The sequence below is a fragment of the Ambystoma mexicanum genome, chromosome 13 (genome assembly GCF_040938575.1).
Source record: "Ambystoma mexicanum isolate Mex_15411 chromosome 13, UKY_AmexF1_1, whole genome shotgun sequence".
In the NCBI taxonomy this organism is placed as follows: Eukaryota; Metazoa; Chordata; class Amphibia; order Caudata; family Ambystomatidae; genus Ambystoma; species Ambystoma mexicanum.
The window spans coordinates 17,951,021-17,967,948 of record NC_090938.1 but is presented as its reverse complement, the minus strand read 5'-3'; the positions used below and the strand labels follow the sequence as shown (position 1 = coordinate 17,967,948).

General features: G+C 56.5%; 1 protein-coding gene across 2 annotated transcripts in view; it reads right to left on the bottom strand.

The window, feature by feature from the left end:
* Positions 1-785: 785 nt before the first annotated feature.
* The window catches only part of FOXP4 (forkhead box P4), a 332,784-nt gene continuing 316,641 nt past the window's right edge, over positions 786-16,928 (bottom strand). For both annotated transcript variants that reach the window (XM_069633027.1, XM_069633028.1), the window contains exons 15-17: positions 16,500-16,566; positions 13,576-13,742; positions 786-6,663 (exon numbers count right to left, since the gene is read on the bottom strand). In XM_069633027.1, coding sequence (XP_069489128.1) covers positions 6,504-6,663; positions 13,576-13,742; positions 16,500-16,566 — 394 coding nt within the window. In that variant the 3' untranslated portion in view covers positions 786-6,503. The remainder of the gene's footprint in view (positions 6,664-13,575; positions 13,743-16,499; positions 16,567-16,928) is intronic.

Here is a 16,928-nt window from a genome sequence, read left to right as displayed (position 1 = left end):
TGTGTTGACAAACCACACGGCCATCTGTAATCACTTCCCTCGTCAGGAACGACTCTTGGATCAAAATGAATTGGGTTTCCCCACTCCTGGTATTGGCATTGCCCTGGGAGAGTCAATGGGTTAAGCATTGGGAGTTCCAGTTAATAATATTAAGAACCTAATCTCACCACAGGTACCCCTGTATTACCAATTGGTTTGGACTGACACCCACACCCAGTTTCCTCCGCCGTCTTTGGCCTCCATAAGGTTGCCTTGGGTGGGCTACAGGACCTGCTTTGACGCAGATTTCCCTGTATCAAATCAATGAATTCTGTGATTAGGGAATGTTTGCACTAATGGGCTATTTCTGTGGGTGGTGTCACCTCTATCTGTGGTCTCTAAGGGAACTCTTTCTGCTTGACATGCCATTGCAGTGTAGCTCGGAAAGACTTTGATCTGTTGATCAGGTAATAACTGGTCTCCTTGGGAGGGAGTTTCTAGGAGCAACTCTTCAGGGCACTTTTGAGCACTGCCTTTACAGTGCTGGTGCTTATGTAGTTAGTAACTCCCTTATTTAAATTAGTGCCGACCTAAGCACCTGCATTTCTGTAAATACAGCAACGGGATTGGCTCAGGGCTTAAACCTATCACACGCATGCACTCCCAGTGCCTTTTCCAAATGTACCCTCGGCCCGTTTTACAGTGTTGTAGTGTAGTCTTGTATAGCGCACCTCTGCCTTTTTGGTGGCTTTGTGGCGCCTGGGTGAAGGTTCAATGTCAACGACAGACCAAAGCAGACGCGGGTGTCATAAGTGAGATCGTTTATTGCATTTTATAATGCCGTTGTCGTACAGATTACATCATGCAGCTAGAATCTACTGTACAAGAATTAAAGTCTGCAGGGCAGACACGCAGCGTCGATACATATACACAACAATGCTATTCTTTTATACAGCATGGGGGCGAGGAGAGAGGTGCAGCAACCGAAGGAAAGAGGAGCCTGGGGCCAACTTCACCCCAGACATCCTGAAGAATTCACACAACTGTACAATAAGCAGTTACTGCCGGCCTCCCCCCTCGCCCCAGAGTCGAGGGCTGGCCACGCCATCTCTGAAGGTTGGGCTTCAACAGGAAACTAGGTTTCAGGAAATGTTGGACATTTTCTAACTCAGGAATATGTGTGCGTGTGTGTGTGTGTGCTGCAAGCACCAGAGAGTCTGAGGGCGCAAACAGTCGGTAGGGTGCCAGGAGTCAAATGCCAGAAGACTTCTTGGCATAAGCAGTAAGTGGGTTCATTCAGTCTCTGAGGGTGAGAGGAGTCAGAGGTCATAGGAACCAAAGGGCAGAAGCTACAGGAAGTCACTTGCATCAACCAAATCCTTCCGGGGACTCTGTAGTTACTGGGGTCGGCCTCTAGGGATACACGATGCCTCACAGTACCATAGTTACTGGGGTCAGCCTCTAGGGATACACGATGCCTCAGAGTACCATAGTTACTGGGGTCAGCCTCTAAAGATACACAATGCGGCAGAGTATTCAGGAAGTCGGAGGACTTGGCCACGCTTGAGGGCAGCCATAGTTACTGGGGTCAGCCTCTAAAGATACACGATGCGGCAGAGTATTCCGGAAGTCCGAGGACTTGGCCATGTTTGAGGGCACCCATAGTTACTGGGGTCAGCCTCTAGGGATACACGATGTGGCAGAGTACCATAGTTACTGGGGTCAGCCTCTAGGGATACACGATGTGGCAGAGTATTTGGGAAGTCGGAGGACTTGGCAATGCTTGAGGGCACCCATAGTTACTGGGGTCAGCCTCTAGGGATGCACGATGCCTCAGAGTACCATAGTTACTGGGGTCAGCCTCTAGGGATACACGATGTGGCAGAGTATTTGGGAAGTCGGAGGACTTGGCAATGCTTGAGGGCACCCATAGTTACTGGGGTCAGCCTCTAGGGATGCACGAAGCCTCAGAGTATTCCGGAAGACCGAGGACTTGGCCATGCTTGAGGGTAGTAGGAGGTTGAGTCTATACGTTTGATAACGCTGGGTCCCTTTCTGTGTGAACAGGGAAACTAAAGGCACTGGGATCCAGAGGTTCCAATAGGGTCCAAGGGCGGCAGGTGACTCGATCAGGAAGTGGGTCTGTCACAGCAAAGAGGGAATTTTGCTCGTGTCCTTTAAAGCCCACACTGACTGGAGACAAATTAGAGTCTAAAAATCGAGGTCACGGGCTGCGCTTATACGTTGCCAGAAATCTCCCCCCCCCCCCAGGTTTCCTACCTAAAGGTTGCAGGGACTGAACCGACGGTCGGGGGGGGTGTAATGTTGAAATTGGGGAGCAGGACTATGGGTGGGAAGGCTGTGGTCATGTGTTGCCCCCAGAAACGCACATACTTGATAACAGAAGGCTTCCAAGGTTCATATTTGGAGTATTTGTGCTGTTCTGCGTGAGACGGGGGCCATGCTGCCGTGGATGGACAGCTTTACAAAGGTAGGGTAGTTCTGGGGGCTCTTGTGAATCTGACAGATATATTTTGGAGGGGGGGTGTGACACCCATGGCTTTGGCAGTTATGGTGGTCATAGGTGTCAGTCTGCTTGTTTTGGCAATATGGTGGAGTGGGCAGGTAGGTGTGGCGGCTCAGAGCCAGGAGTTGGACAGTGATAGGGAGCTCCAGTCTACCAGCATGTCTGGAGCTTAGTTTAAGGTTATGCTGGCTCCGGTCTCGGCTGATTGGTCTCGTGGGGATAGCTCAGGGGCAACGTGTTCGCCTTGGAAGCAAGACGATGCGAGCAACACAGGTTCGATCCCTGGGTCAGCGCTTAGAAACCTCCGGGTATTAAGCATGTTATAAATAACCTATCATATTGGGCCGGGGAGCTCAGAGGGAAGAGGGGTACGGGATCAGAGGTAGCCGGACTGTATGGGATACGGGTGGCTTTCCCAGTAGGCTGCTGGTCGTGAGTGCTAGTTTGGGCAATGCGACTGGGAAGGAAGAAATCAGGAGCATGCATTCTGGTCTAGTGCATCTCGAGATGGTGGTGGGGGCTAGGGGGGCAGGCGGGGTGCAGGGCCCATTTGCCAAATTCCCAGGGCTACCTTTCGTTTCCACTCCGCCTTGGAAGGGAGAGAATCCATCAGAACGCACTCGCCATGTACAAATCGAAGTCATGGTGCCTCTGCCCCGGGGGCCTTCTCCTGCCGAGAAGAACCTCAAGTGGCGATGGCTGGCCAGTAGGATAGGTTCATCAAATGTTGGCCACGGTGCTCCACTAGAGGGAACCGCCCTTTCTCTTCTGGGGCCGCCACGGCAGGAGATGCCAAGGGCTGCCCAGTCACCAGTCCTACACTTGCTCCCTGTGTGTTTTTGCTCATCCATCCAATGAGGGCAACTGGTGCCCTCCCTGCCAGCGAGCGGAAGGGCCACCAGCATCCCCTGCAGCACCCCGACGGCTGGGCAGGCGGAAGTGCCTATGGAACGGAGGGGGAGCAGGGGGGTCCCATCAGCAGAGACCCCGCGGGCAGCCCGGGTCCACCAGTAGGTGAAGGGAATTGCGGCAAGGACAGAAGGAAAAGGGGACACAGGGCATGAGAACACAAGACAAGCACCTGGAATGCAGGAAGTGGCGAACACAGAAACAAACAAAACAAAAGCTTTGCTTTGGTATCAAATAATACGTTAATCTTAGGTGAAAATGCAAACAAAGGTTTTTGGCCTGTGGTTACAAGAATACATACATCATTTGGTGTTATGCTTTTGGCATAAAAAGATCTCTTTGGTCAACGGGTTAAGTAGAGGCAGGGGAGGGGTCCCCCGTGACTGATAGGTTAGAGAGGGAGATAGGATGATGTTGGTGCCAGGGCACGCACTTCCGCCATTTATCCGCGTGCCAGCAGAAAGAGAACATTTGTGGCTGGTTTTCAGTGGCGCCAGGACTCGCCCAGGCTCTGGAGATGCAGTCGCCAGGGACCCGCTGCCCCATGGGTGCCCTCTGGCCATCCCGCCGGCTGCCCTGTAACCCGAGGCTGATGGGTGGCATCTCACCGTAGCTAGCTCCATGGCATTTCTCTCCCATACTGCAATGGACCGCACAACCCATCATCAACTAAGTGGCAAACTGTGGGCACTGGGAGACAGACTGGCAAGGGGTTAAGGAACACACGATGGCTATGATAAGAGTAAAAGGGGCCCAGGAGGCTGAGAAGACAGAGGAAGCAACTGAGAGCTGCATTTGCCTTTCGGAGAAAAGCTCCAGTCTGAACAGGTGCACAGACCAGGCTGGGCAGACCAGGATGTGCGCCAAGCAGGCTCTGCAGGAAGGACCAGGCCGTGCACAGACCAGGCTGGGCAGACCAGGCTGGGCAGACCAGGATGTGCGCCAAGCAGGCTCTGCAGGAAGGACCAGGCTGTGCACGAAGGACCAGGCCGTGCACAGAGCAGGATGAGCAATAACCAGGTCACGCAGACCAGGCCGTGCAGTGCCCAATGACCAGCCTATGAGTGCTATTTGCTTGGTGTGGAGCAGATATCAGTCAAGTCCATGTGTCATTGGAGCAGTGGTAGTCAAACTTTTTGATGCTGAGCTCCCCTGAATAAAAATATTGTTGTGTAACCCCACCTGGAGTAAAAATAGTGGTGCCGCCCCCCTCCCCCCCAGATGCCATACCTGCTTCTATTTTCTATTGAAAGCAGTAAGCAGTCGCTGTACACTTTTGGAAGAGCCTCGTGCTGCCAGGTCATCCTTTGGACCTCCCCTCCCCCCGAGTCAGGCCACCCCCACAGTTTGAAGGCTACTACAAGAGGTCAGGGAGTGCAGTGTGGCGACCATCCTCACGTGGGGGAGCCCAGTACTGTGGAGCCCTTTGGTGGCGATGCAAGTCCTGCGTCCTGGGAGAGATTTGGTGACAGAGTGGTCTGCTTTGGGTGAGGTGCTTATGGTTAAACTTTGGCGGTGCCCTTTGGACAGAAGTGAAGTACTAATACAAGAGCTTTGGTGGCTTTTTACCAGGGCAGTGTCCCGTTGAGCTATTGGGCTTTGGCGACAGGGGCTGTGCTGGTTTGGGTCAGCGGCATTTTGGTGAGACAGTTTTGGTTGTGTTGTGTCGAGGTGCTCACTTCAACGCACTGGTGCATCATCGCACATGGGCTGCGCCCCCGGTGAGATGCTTGTATGAGTGCTTGCCTGGTGTGATAACATGTTCCGTGGGCTGTGTCCTGCGGGGCCTCCAACACTCTGGTGAACTCTTTGGTGGCACTCTTCTCAGGTAGTGGGGAAGCTTCTGCAAACTGCCCCAGAGACTTGGAGGGCCCTTTTGCAAGTGGTGACCAGAGGTAACTTTGGAGTACAGAAATGTCCATTCCAACAGAGTTTGGGTTTTTGGCAAGAATGCAATTCACGCACCAGGCAGTTTTCTGGCCCGTTGTATTATCATCCTTTGTCGAAAATCACAAGTGCCTGGCACTGGTTTGTGCACGAGAGCGATGAGCTCAGAGAGGCCCCTTCATGCGAGCCGCACCCCTGTGCCCTCAAGCCGGGCATTTCAACCACAGGAGTCAAACATCTGTTCACCGCGACTGGCTTGTCTGAGGGGCACCACGGCATTGTCCGCTGGCACAGGAGGTAGCCATTACTCGTTTGCCACCATTCATCCGTGCTCTGCTCGTGGAGGGATCCGACCACCCAGAGGCAGGAGAGGCAGGTAACGGTGCCACGGGCGGCGCCCCCCATGGCTGATGGAACATGGCAAACCTGACTGCTGAGGGCTAGGGTAAACACTGCGTCAACATGGCCAGCAAAGAGTTAAAGAAGCAGGATGGCAGGAAGGGGTCCTACGGGTGTGCAGAAGTGGAGGCAGGTCTGCACCGCCTGCTCTGGTAGGTGGCAATGGGCAGGGAGTGGGTGCCTGCAGCCAAGGAAACGTCGCGCCTCAGAAGTAGCTGCTATCCATTGCAAAGACTGCACCCCCATGCAGGAAGCCCCTGCGACACACAATCCAGCTGCACCATCTGCAGGGCCTGGCAGAGGCTGGCGGGCCGGCCCTGTCCCCGGCCCCTCCTCACACTCGCAGCAGGTTCAGAACCCCAACTGTTTTTGGTATAAGAATGCAGCCCAGAGAGATGTCCATGTTTCTGAGGCCTGCCCACAGAGCCGAGGAGGAGCCCGAGTCTTGCAACAGGGTAGGGGTGAGCCTCTTTGGGGGCAATGGGGTACCCCTTCATGTCTGTAGATAATCCTGGGCTGGTCCCACTGGCAGCCCAGCAGCTTCTGTAGTGTAGTCTTAGTGGGCAGAGACTGGGCTGGTGGTTTCGTACCAGGTTGTGGAGGGAGGCAGACAAGCCACCCGCTCCCCATTCCCCATGCACTCGCTATTCAGTCTGTGTCCTGGGGTCAGCCACCCTGGGTGTATGTGACAGTGCCTTGGACAGGGCGAGGTGGTGGTCCATTGAGGAGGTGGGAACCACAGCCTGCCCTGGAGTGGAAGTGCTGGTCTGGCTGGGATGGTGTGGTGGGAGGTCCTGGCTTCCTATGCTAAGTCCTCCATTGGCACCTCGTCCTCCAGGTCCCGCTGATCAGGAAGCACCAGGCTCTGATTGGACGATGCCAGGTGAGACACAGACCTGTTGTCCTCTTCAGACTCTGCGGGCTCCTCCTTCACGTTCACGTGCGTCTGGTGACTGTGATGGCTGAAAGATAATGGTTATAGGTTAGAAATCCACAAAAACACCAAAGAAACATCACGAGGACGTACAGAAGACCTCAGTCTCTGTACAGAGGACCTCAGTCTCCCTCACTGTCAGTCCCTCTCCTGGGAATAGAGAAGGGACCTCAGTCTCCTTCACTGGCAGTCCCTCTCCTGGGAATATACAGAGGACCTCAGGCTCCCTCACTGCCAGTCCCTCTCTTGGGAACATACAGAGGACCTCAGTCTCCCGCATCATCAGTTTCTCCCCAGGGAATATACAGAGGACCTCAGGCTCCCTCACTGCCAGTCCCTCTCCTGGGAATATACAGAGGACCTCAGGCTCCCTCACTGCCAGTCCCTCTCCTGGGAATATACAGAGGACCTCAGGCTCCCTCACTGCCAGTCCCTCTCTTGGGAATATACAGTGGACCTCAGGCTCCCTCACTGCCAGTCCCTCTCTTGGGAATATACAGTGGACCTCAGTCTCCCTCGCTGTCAGTCCATATCCTGGGAATATACAGGGGACCTCAGGCTCCTTCACCGTCAGTCTCTCAGGAATATACAGAGGACCTCAGGCTCCTTCACTGTCAGTCCATCTCCTGGGAATTTACATGGGACCTCAGTCTCCCCCACCGTCAGTCCCTCTCCTGGGAATATACAGGAGACCTAATTCTCCCTGACCGTCAGTCCCTCTCCTGGGAATATACAGAGGACCTCAGGCTCCCTCACTGTCAGTCCACCCCTAGGAACATACAGAGGACCTCAGGCTCCCTCACTGCCAGTCCCTCTCCTGGGAATATGCAGAGGACCACAGTCTCCCTCTCCGTCAGTCCTTCCCCTGGGAATATAGAGGACCTCGGTCTCCCTCACTGTCAGTCCCTCTCCCGGGAATATATAGAGAACCTCAGGCTCCCTCACTGCCAGTCCCTCTCCTGGGAATATACAGGGGACCTCAGTGTCCCTCGCCGTCAGTCCCTCTCCTGGGACTATAAAGGGGGCCTCAGGTTCCATCGCCGCCAGTCCCTCTCCTGGGAATATACCGGGGACCTCAGTCTCCCGCACTGCCAGTCCCTCTCCTGGGAATATACAGGGGACCTCAGTCTCCCTCACCGCCAGTCCCTCTCCTGGGAATATACAGGGGCCTCAGGCTCCCTCACTGCCAGACCCTCTCCTGGGAATATACAGGGGCCTCAGGCTCCCTCGCCGCCAGTCCCTCTCCTGGGAATGTACCGGGGACCTCAGGCTCCCTCGCCGCCAGTCCCTCTCCTGGGAATATACAGGGGACCTCAGTCTCCCTCACCGCCAGTCCCTCTCCTGGTAATATACCGGGACCTCAGTCTCCCTCGCCGTCAGTCCTTCTCCTGGGACTATAAAGGGGGCCTCAGGCTCCCTCGCCGCCAGTCCCTCTCCTGGGACTATAAACGGGGCCTCAGACTCCCTCGCCGCCAGTCCCTCTCCTGGGAATATACAGGGGCCTCAGGCTCCCTCACTGCCAGACCCTCTCCTGGGAATATACAGGGGCCTCAGGCTCCCTCACTGCCAGTCCCTCTCCTGGGACTATAAAGGGGGCCTCAGGCTCCCTCGCCGCCAGTCCCTCCCCTGGGAATATACAGGGGACCTCAGTCTCCCTCACCGCCAGTCCCTCTCCTGGGAATGTACCGGGGACCTCAGGCTCCCTCGCCGCCAGTCCCTCTCCTGGGAATATACAGGGGACCTCAGTCTCCCTCACCGCCAGTCTCTCCTGGGAATATGCAGAGGACCACAGTCTCCCTCTCCGTCAGTCCTTCCCCTGGGAATATAGAGGACCTCGGTCTCCCTCACTGTCAGTCCCTCTCCCGGGAATATATAGAGAACCTCAGGCTCCCTCACTGCCAGTCCCTCTCCTGGGAATATACAGGGGCCTCAGGTTCCATCGCCGTCAGTCCCTCTCCTGGGACTATAAAGGGGGCCTCAGGTTCCATCGCTGCCAGTACCTCTCCTGGGAATATACAGGGGCCTCAGGCTCCCTCGCCGCCAGTCCCTCTCCTGGGAATGTACCGGGGACCTCAGTCTCCCTCACCGCCAGTCCCTCTCCTGGGAATATACAGGGGACCTCAGTCTCCCTCACCGCCAGTCCCTCTCCTGGGAATATACAGGGGACCTCAGTCTCCCTCACCGCCAGTCCCTCTCCTGGGAATATACCGGGACCTCAGTCTCCCTCGCCGTCAGTCCTTCTCCTGGGACTATAAAGGGGGCCTCAGGCTCCCTCACCGCCAGTCCCTCTCCTGGGAATATACAGGGGACCTCAGTCTCCCTCACTGCCAGTCCCTCTCCTGGGAATAGATAGAGAACCTCAGGCTCCCTCACTGCCAGTCCCTCTCCTGGGAATATACAGGGGCCTCAGTCTCCCCTTGCCGTCAGTCCCTCTCCTGGGAATATATAGAGAAGCTCAGGCTCCCTCGCCGTCAGTCCCTCTCCTGGGAATATACAGGGGACCTCAGTCTCCCTCGCCGTCAGTCCCTCTCCTGGGAATATACAGGGGACCTCAGTCTCCCTCACCGTCAGTCCCTCTCCTGGGAGTATACCGGGGACCTCAGTCTCCCTCACCGCCAGTCCCTCTCCTGGGAATATACCGGGGACCTCAGTCTCCCTCGCCGTCAGTCCCTCTCCTGGGACTATAAAGGGGGCCTCAGGCTCCCTCGCCGCCAGTCCCTCTCCTGGGACTATAAAGGGGGCCTCAGGCTCCCTCACTGCCATTCCCTCTCCTGGGAATATACAGGGTCCTCAGGCTCCCTCACTGCCAGTCCCTCTCCTGGGAATGTACCGGGGACCTCAGGCTCCCTCGCCGCCAGTCCCTCTCCTGGGAATATACAGGGGACCTCAGTCTCCCTCACCGCCAGTCTCTCCTGGGAATATGCAGAGGACCACAGTCTCCCTCTCCGTCAGTCCTTCCCCTGGGAATATAGAGGACCTCGGTCTCCCTCACTGTCAGTCCCTCTCCAGGGAATATATAGAGAACCTCAGGCTCCCTCACTGCCAGTCCCTCTCCTGGGAATATACAGGGGCCTCAGGTTCCATCGCCGTCAGTCCCTCTCCTGGGACTATAAAGGGGGCCTCAGGTTCCATCGCTGCCAGTACCTCTCCTGGGAATATACAGGGGCCTCAGGCTCCCTCGCCGCCAGTACCTCTCCTGGGAATATACAGGGGCCTCAGGCTCCCCCGCCGCCAGTCCCTCTCCTGGGAATATACCGGGCACCTCAGTCTCCCTCACCGCCAGTCCCTCTCCTGGGAATATACCGGCGACCTCAGTCTCCCTCGCCGTCAGTCCCTCTCCTGGGACTATAAAGGGGACCTCAGGCTCCCTCGCCGCCAGTCCCTCTCCTGGGACTATAAAGGGGGCCTCAGACTCCCTCGCCGCCAGTCCCTCTCCTGGGAATATATAGAGAACCTCAGGCTCCCTCACTGCCAGCCCCTCTCCTGGGAATATACAGGGGCCTCAGGTTCCATCACCGCCAGTCCCTCTCCTGGGAATATACAGGGGCCTCAGGCTCCCTCGTCGCCAGTCCCTCTCCTGGGAATATACAGGGGCCTCAGGCTCCCTCGCCGCCAGTCCCTCTCCTGGGAATATACCGGGGCCTCAGGATCCCTCACTGTCAGTCCACCCCTAGGAACATACAGAGGACCTCAGGCTCCCTCACTGCCAGTCCCTCTCCTGGGAATATGCAGAGGACCACAGTCTCCCTCTCCGTCAGTCCTTCCCCTGGGAATATACAGAGGACCTCAGTCTCCCTCGCTGTCAGTCCATATCCTTGGAATATACAGGGGACCTCAGGCTCCTTCACCGTCAGTCTCTCAGGAATATACAGAGGACCTCAGGCTCCTTCACTGTCAGTCCATCTCCTGGGAATATACAGGAGACCTAATTCTCCCTGACCGTCAGTCCCTCTCCTGGGAATATACAGAGGACCTCAGGCTCCCTCACTGTCAGTCCACCCCTAGGAACATACAGAGGACCTCAGGCTCCCTCACTGCCAGTCCCTCTCCTGGGAATATGCAGAGGACCACAGTCTCCCTCTCCGTCAGTCCTTCCCCTGGGAATATAGAGGACCTCGGTCTCCCTCACTGTCAGTCCCTCTCCCGGGAATATATAGAGAACCTCAGGCTCCCTCACTGCCAGTCCCTCTCCTGGGAATATACAGGGGACCTCAGTGTCCCTCGCCGTCAGTCCCTCTCCTGGGACTATAAAGGGGGCCTCAGGTTCCATCGCCGCCAGTCCCTCTCCTGGGAATATACCGGGGACCTCAGTCTCCCGCACTGCCAGTCCCTCTCCTGGGAATATACAGGGGACCTCAGTCTCCCTCACCGCCAGTCCCTCTCCTGGGAATATACAGGGGCCTCAGGCTCCCTCACTGCCAGACCCTCTCCTGGGAATATACAGGGGCCTCAGGCTCCCTCGCCGCCAGTCCCTCTCCTGGGAATGTACCGGGGACCTCAGGCTCCCTCGCCGCCAGTCCCTCTCCTGGGAATATACAGGGGACCTCAGTCTCCCTCACCGCCAGTCCCTCTCCTGGTAATATACCGGGACCTCAGTCTCCCTCGCCGTCAGTCCTTCTCCTGGGACTATAAAGGGGGCCTCAGGCTCCCTCGCCGCCAGTCCCTCTCCTGGGACTATAAACGGGGCCTCAGACTCCCTCGCCGCCAGTCCCTCTCCTGGGAATATATAGAGAACCTCAGGCTCCCTCACTGCCAGTCCCTCTCCTGGGAATAGATAGAGAACCTCAGGCTCCCTCACTGCCAGTCCCTCTCCTGGGAATATACAGGGGCCTCAGTCTCCCCTTGCCGTCAGTCCCTCTCCTGGGAATATATAGAGAAGCTCAGGCTCCCTCACTGCCAGTCCCTCTCCTGGGAATATACAGGGGACCTCAGTCTCCCTCGCCGTCAGTCCCTCTCCTGGGAATATACAGGGGACCTCAGTCTCCCTCACCGTCAGTCCCTCTCCTGGGAGTATACCGGGGACCTCAGTCTCCCTCACCGCCAGTCCCTCTCCTGGGAATATACCGGGGTCCTCAGTCTCCCTCGCCGTCAGTCCCTCTCCTGGGACTATAAAGGGGGCCTCAGGCTCCCTCGCCGCCAGTCCCTCTCCTGGGACGATAAAGGGGGCCTCAGGCTCCCTCACTGCCAGTCCCTCTCCTGGGAATATACAGGGTCCTCAGGCTCCCTCACTGCCAGTCCCTCTCCTGGGAATATATAGAGAACCTCAGGCTCCCTCACTGCCAGTCCCTCTCCTGGGAATATACAGGGGCCTCAGTCTCCCTCGCCGTCAGTCCCTCTCCTGGGAATATACCGGGGACCTCAGTCTCCCTCACTGCCAGTCTCTCTCCTGGGAATATACCGGGGACCTCAGTCTCCCTCACCGTCAGTCCCTCTCCTGGGAATATATAGAGAAACTCAGGCTCCCTCACTGTCAGTCCCTCTCCCGGGAATATATAGAGAACCTCAGGCTCCCTCACTGCCAGTCCCTCTCCTGGGAATATACAGGGGACCTCAGTCTCCCTCGCCGTCAGTCCCTCTCCTGGGACTATAAAGGGGGCCTCAGGTTCCATCGCTGCCAGTACCTCTCCTGGGAATATACAGGGGCCTCAGGCTCCCTCGCCGCCAGTCCCTCTCCTGGGAATATACCGGGCACCTCAGTCTCCCTCACCGCCAGTCCCTCTCCTGGGAATATACCGGGGACCTCAGTCTCCCTCACCGCCAGTCCCTCTCCTGGGAATATACCGGCAACCTCAGTCTCCCTCGCCGTCAGTCCCTCTCCTGGGACTATAAAGGGGACCTCAGGCTCCCTCGCCGCCAGTCCCTCTCCTGGGACTATAAAGGGGGCCTCAGACTCCCTCGCCGCCAGTCCCTCTCCTGGGAATATATAGAGAACCTCAGGCTCCCTCACTGCCAGCCCCTCTCCTGGGAATATACAGGGGCCTCAGGTTCCATCACCGCCAGTCCCTCTCCTGGGAATATACAGGGGCCTCAGGCTCCCTCGCCGCCAGTCCCTCTCCTGGGAATATACAGGGGCCTCAGGCTCCCTCGCCGCCAGTCCCTCTCCTGGGAATATACCGGGGACCTCAGTCTCCCTCACCGCCAGTCCCTCTCCTGGGAATATACAGGGGCCTCAGGCTCCCTCGCCGCCAGTCCCTCTCCTGGGAATATACAGGGGCCTCAGGTTCCATCGCCGCCAGTCCCTCTCCTGGGAATATACAGGGGCCTCAGGCTCCCTCGCCGCCAGTCCCTCTCCTGGGAATATACAGGGGCCTCAGGCTCCCTCGCCGCCAGTCCCTCTCCTGGGAATATACCGGGGACCTCAGTCTCCCTCACCGCCAGTCCCTCTCCTGGGAATATACAGGGGCCTCAGGCTCCCTCGCCGCCAGTCCCTCTCCTGGGAATATACAGGGGCCTCAGGATCCCTCGCCGCCAGTCCCTCTCCTGGGAATATACCGGGGACCTCAGTCTCCCTCACCGCCAGTCCCTCTCCTGGGAATATACCGGGGACCTCAGTCTCCGTCACCGCCAGTCCCTCTCCTGGGAATATACAGGGGCCTCAGGCTCCCTCACCGCCAGTCCCTCTCCTGGGAATATACAGGGGACCTCAGTCTCCCTCACCGCCAGTCTCTCCTGGGAATATACCGGGGACCTCAGTCCCCCTCACTGTCAGTCCTCCCTTCCACAAGAGGTAGAAGTATCAGGTGTGAACCTATTTTGGAGATGCATGGGGCTAATGGGGTGGGCTACTCGTAGCAGAGCCAGTCCTTCACCTTTCCTAGAGGTCACACCGTGCGTGGGAGTTTGTGGGGGGTAGAGCTCACCCCAGCGTCCTTACTTTAGTAGAGGATGGGGATAAGAAGCATGCAGAAGGGCCATCCCTGGCCCGCCATGCCGCACTCACCTGTACTGCTGAGGGGAGAGGCGTGGGCTGTTGCTGCCATTGCTGTGTACTTGTTCCACGGTACTGCTGACGTCATCGTGGGCCACATGCAGGGTGGCACTGCTGGAGCTGGTGTTCACCAGGGTGGGGCTGTTCAGGAGGGGGAAGTTACTTTCAGCCAGGGCTGCCTGTGAAATGAGGGCAAACAGAACAGTGACACAGACATCACATGCACGTTCACTGCAGTGACAGGGGTTGAACTGTGGAGCACTGAAAGGAGATGTAAGGAAGGGAAGGCTGCACAGATTGCGTGTCAATCATGTGTGGAGAACTACAGGGAAAGGGAACACTGCTGCGAGTGAAGGGGCGAACTGCAAGAAGAGGGAGTGAAGGGAGCACACTGCGAGCAGAAGGCGCACACTTTAAGGAAAAGGAAGGGAGCACATTGCAATGAGGGGGGAGTACACGTCAAGAAGAGGGAATGAAGGGCACACACTGCAAGGAGAGGGAGTACACTGCAAGGAGAGGGAGTACAGTGCAAGGAGAGGGAGTACAGTGCAAGGAGAGGAAGGGAACTGAGCACACTGCAAGCAGAAGTAGCAAAGGGAGCACACTGCAAGGAGAAGGAATGAATGGGGGAACTGCAATGAGAGGAAGTACACTGCAAGGTGAGGGAGTGATGGAGCACACTGCAAGGAGAGGGAGTCAAGGGAGCGCACTGCAAGGGGAGGAACTACACTTCAAGGAGACGGAGGGAAGGGAGCACACTGCAAGGAGAGGGAATGGAGCCCACTGAAAGGAGATGGAGTCATGAAGGCACACTGCAAGGAGAGGGAGTGAAAGGAGTACACTGCAAAGAGAGGGAGTAGACTGCAAGAATAGGGAGTGAAGGAAGCACACTGCAAGGTTAGGAAGTACACTGCAAGGAGAGGAAGGCAATGGAGACCACTGCAAGGAAAGGAGGTACACTGCGAGGAGTGGGGGAAAGGGAGCAATTGCAAGGAGAGGGCGTGAAGGGAGCACACTGCCAGGCAATGGAATACACTGCAAGGAGAGGGAGTGCACGGCAAGGAGACAGGGTGAAGGGAGCACACTGCAAGGAGAGGGAGTACACTGCAAGGAAATGGAGGAAAGGGAGCACACTGCAAGGAGGGGGGGTGAAGGCAGCACACTGCAAGGCAATGGAGTGCACGGCAAGGAAAGGGAGTCTTGGGAGTCCACTGCAAGGAGAGGGGGTGAACTGAGCACACTGCAAGGAGAGGGAGCGAAGGGAGCACACTGCAAGGTGAGGTAGTGCACTGCAAGGTGAGGGAGTGAAGGGAGCACACTGCAAGTAGAGGGTGTACACTGCAAGAGAGGACGTGAAGGGTGAACACTTCAACGGGAGGGAATACACTTCAAGGAGACGGGTGAAGGGAGCACACTGCAAGGAGAGGGAGGGAAGGGAGCACACTGCAAGGAGAGGGAGTGAATGGAGCACATTGCAAGGAGAGGGAGTACACTGCAAGGATAAGGAGTGAAGGAAGCACAATGCAAGGAGAGGAAGTACACTTCCAGGAAAGGAAAGAAAGGGAGAACACTGCAAGAAAAGGAGGTACACTGTGAGCGAGGTAAGGGACGGAATGAGCAACTGTAAGGAAAGTGAGTACACTACAAGGAGACAGAGTGAAGGGAACACTGCAACTCAAGCAAGTGCACTGCAGGGAGAGGGAGGGAAGGGAGCACATGGAAATGAGAGGGAGTCTTGGGAGCACACTGCAAGAGGAGGGGGGACAATGCAAGGAGAGGGAGTAAAGGGAGCACACTGCAAGGAGAGGAAGGAAAGGGAGAACACTGTAAAGAGGAGGTACACTGGGAGCAGAGGGAAGGAAGGGAGCACAATGTAAGGAGAGGGAGGGAAAAGTGCACACTGCAAGGAGAGGGAGTGAAGGGAGCACACTGCAAGGAGAGTGAGTCTTGGGAGCACACTGCACATGAGAGTACACGGCAAGGCGAGGGAATACATTGCAAGGAGAGGGAGTGAAGGTAGCACACTGCAAGGTGAGGAAGGAACGGGAGAAGACTGTAAAGAGGAGGTACACTGGGAGCAGAGGGAGGAAAGTGAGAACACTGTAAAGAGGAGGTACACTGGGAGCAGAGGGAGGAAAGTGAGAACACTGTAAAGAGGAGGTACACTGGGAGCAGAGGGAGGGAAGGGAGCACAATGTAAGGAGAGAGAGGGAAAAGTGCACACTGCAAGGAGAGGGAGTGAAGGGAGCACACTGCAAGGAGAGTGAGTCTTGGGAGCACACTGCACAGGAGAGTACACGGCAAGGTGAGGGAATACATTGCAAGGAGAGGGAGTGAAGGGAGCACACTGCAAGGAGAGGAAGGTACGGGAGAGCACTGTAAAGAGGAGGTACACTGGGAGCAGAGGGAGGGAAAGGAGCACAATGTAAGGAGAGGGAGGGAAAAGTGCACACTGCAAGGAGAGGGAGTGAAGGGAGCACATTGCAAGGAGAGTGAGTCTTAGGAGCACACGGCAAAGGGAGGAAGGAAAGGGAGAAAACTGCAAGGACATGAAGTAAACTGCGAGTAGAGGGGGTGTTGGGAGTACACTGCAAGGAGAGGGGGGAGGGAGCACACTGCTGGGAGAGGGAGATGGATGGAAGGGAGCACACTGCACGGAGAGGGAGTTCATTGCAAGCAGAGAGAGGGGAAGGGAGCACACTGCAAGGAGTACACTGCAAAGAGGCAGTGCAAATATTCAGGAAAGAGGGACTCTGTCTACATTGTGCAAGGACTGCATGTGTGTAGTGGGGATGGGTGGGGTCTCTGCTGGAGGGACATGAAGTGGAAGGGGAGTCCCATGGCAGATTACATTCCTACTATCGGCCCTTGATGGTAGAGTGCTGTCTCCGCTTGGAATCTTGGGGTCCAAGCAGTTATCCTGGAGAGGGTCGTACCTGGTAACTGGCATTTAATACTCCATATCCAAGGCCCGAGATCATGTTTTTCACGAGAGTCGGACTCCTACAAAGAGAAAGAAACAGATTCAGTGACACAGACTCTTTCAGGTTCTCAGAGCGAGGCTTATGTTCTATGACTATTGCAGGAAGTGACGTGTAGAGGGAGATCGGTATTACATCACCTCTTCATTCGCCATCATTCTCTCCACTATTCCACTCGCCCAGGTCTTAAAACCTCTCTGGAAAGCTCTTCCCACCCATGAGTGTCCTATTGGCTGAAGATCAGACTGTGGAGCAGGGAGACTGGTTCTGGAAACCTTTTCCCACCCATCCATGTCCTGCTGGTTGAAGATCAGACTGTGGAGCAGGGAGACTGCTTCTGGGAACCTCTTCCCACCCATCCATGTCCTGCTGGCTGAAGATCAG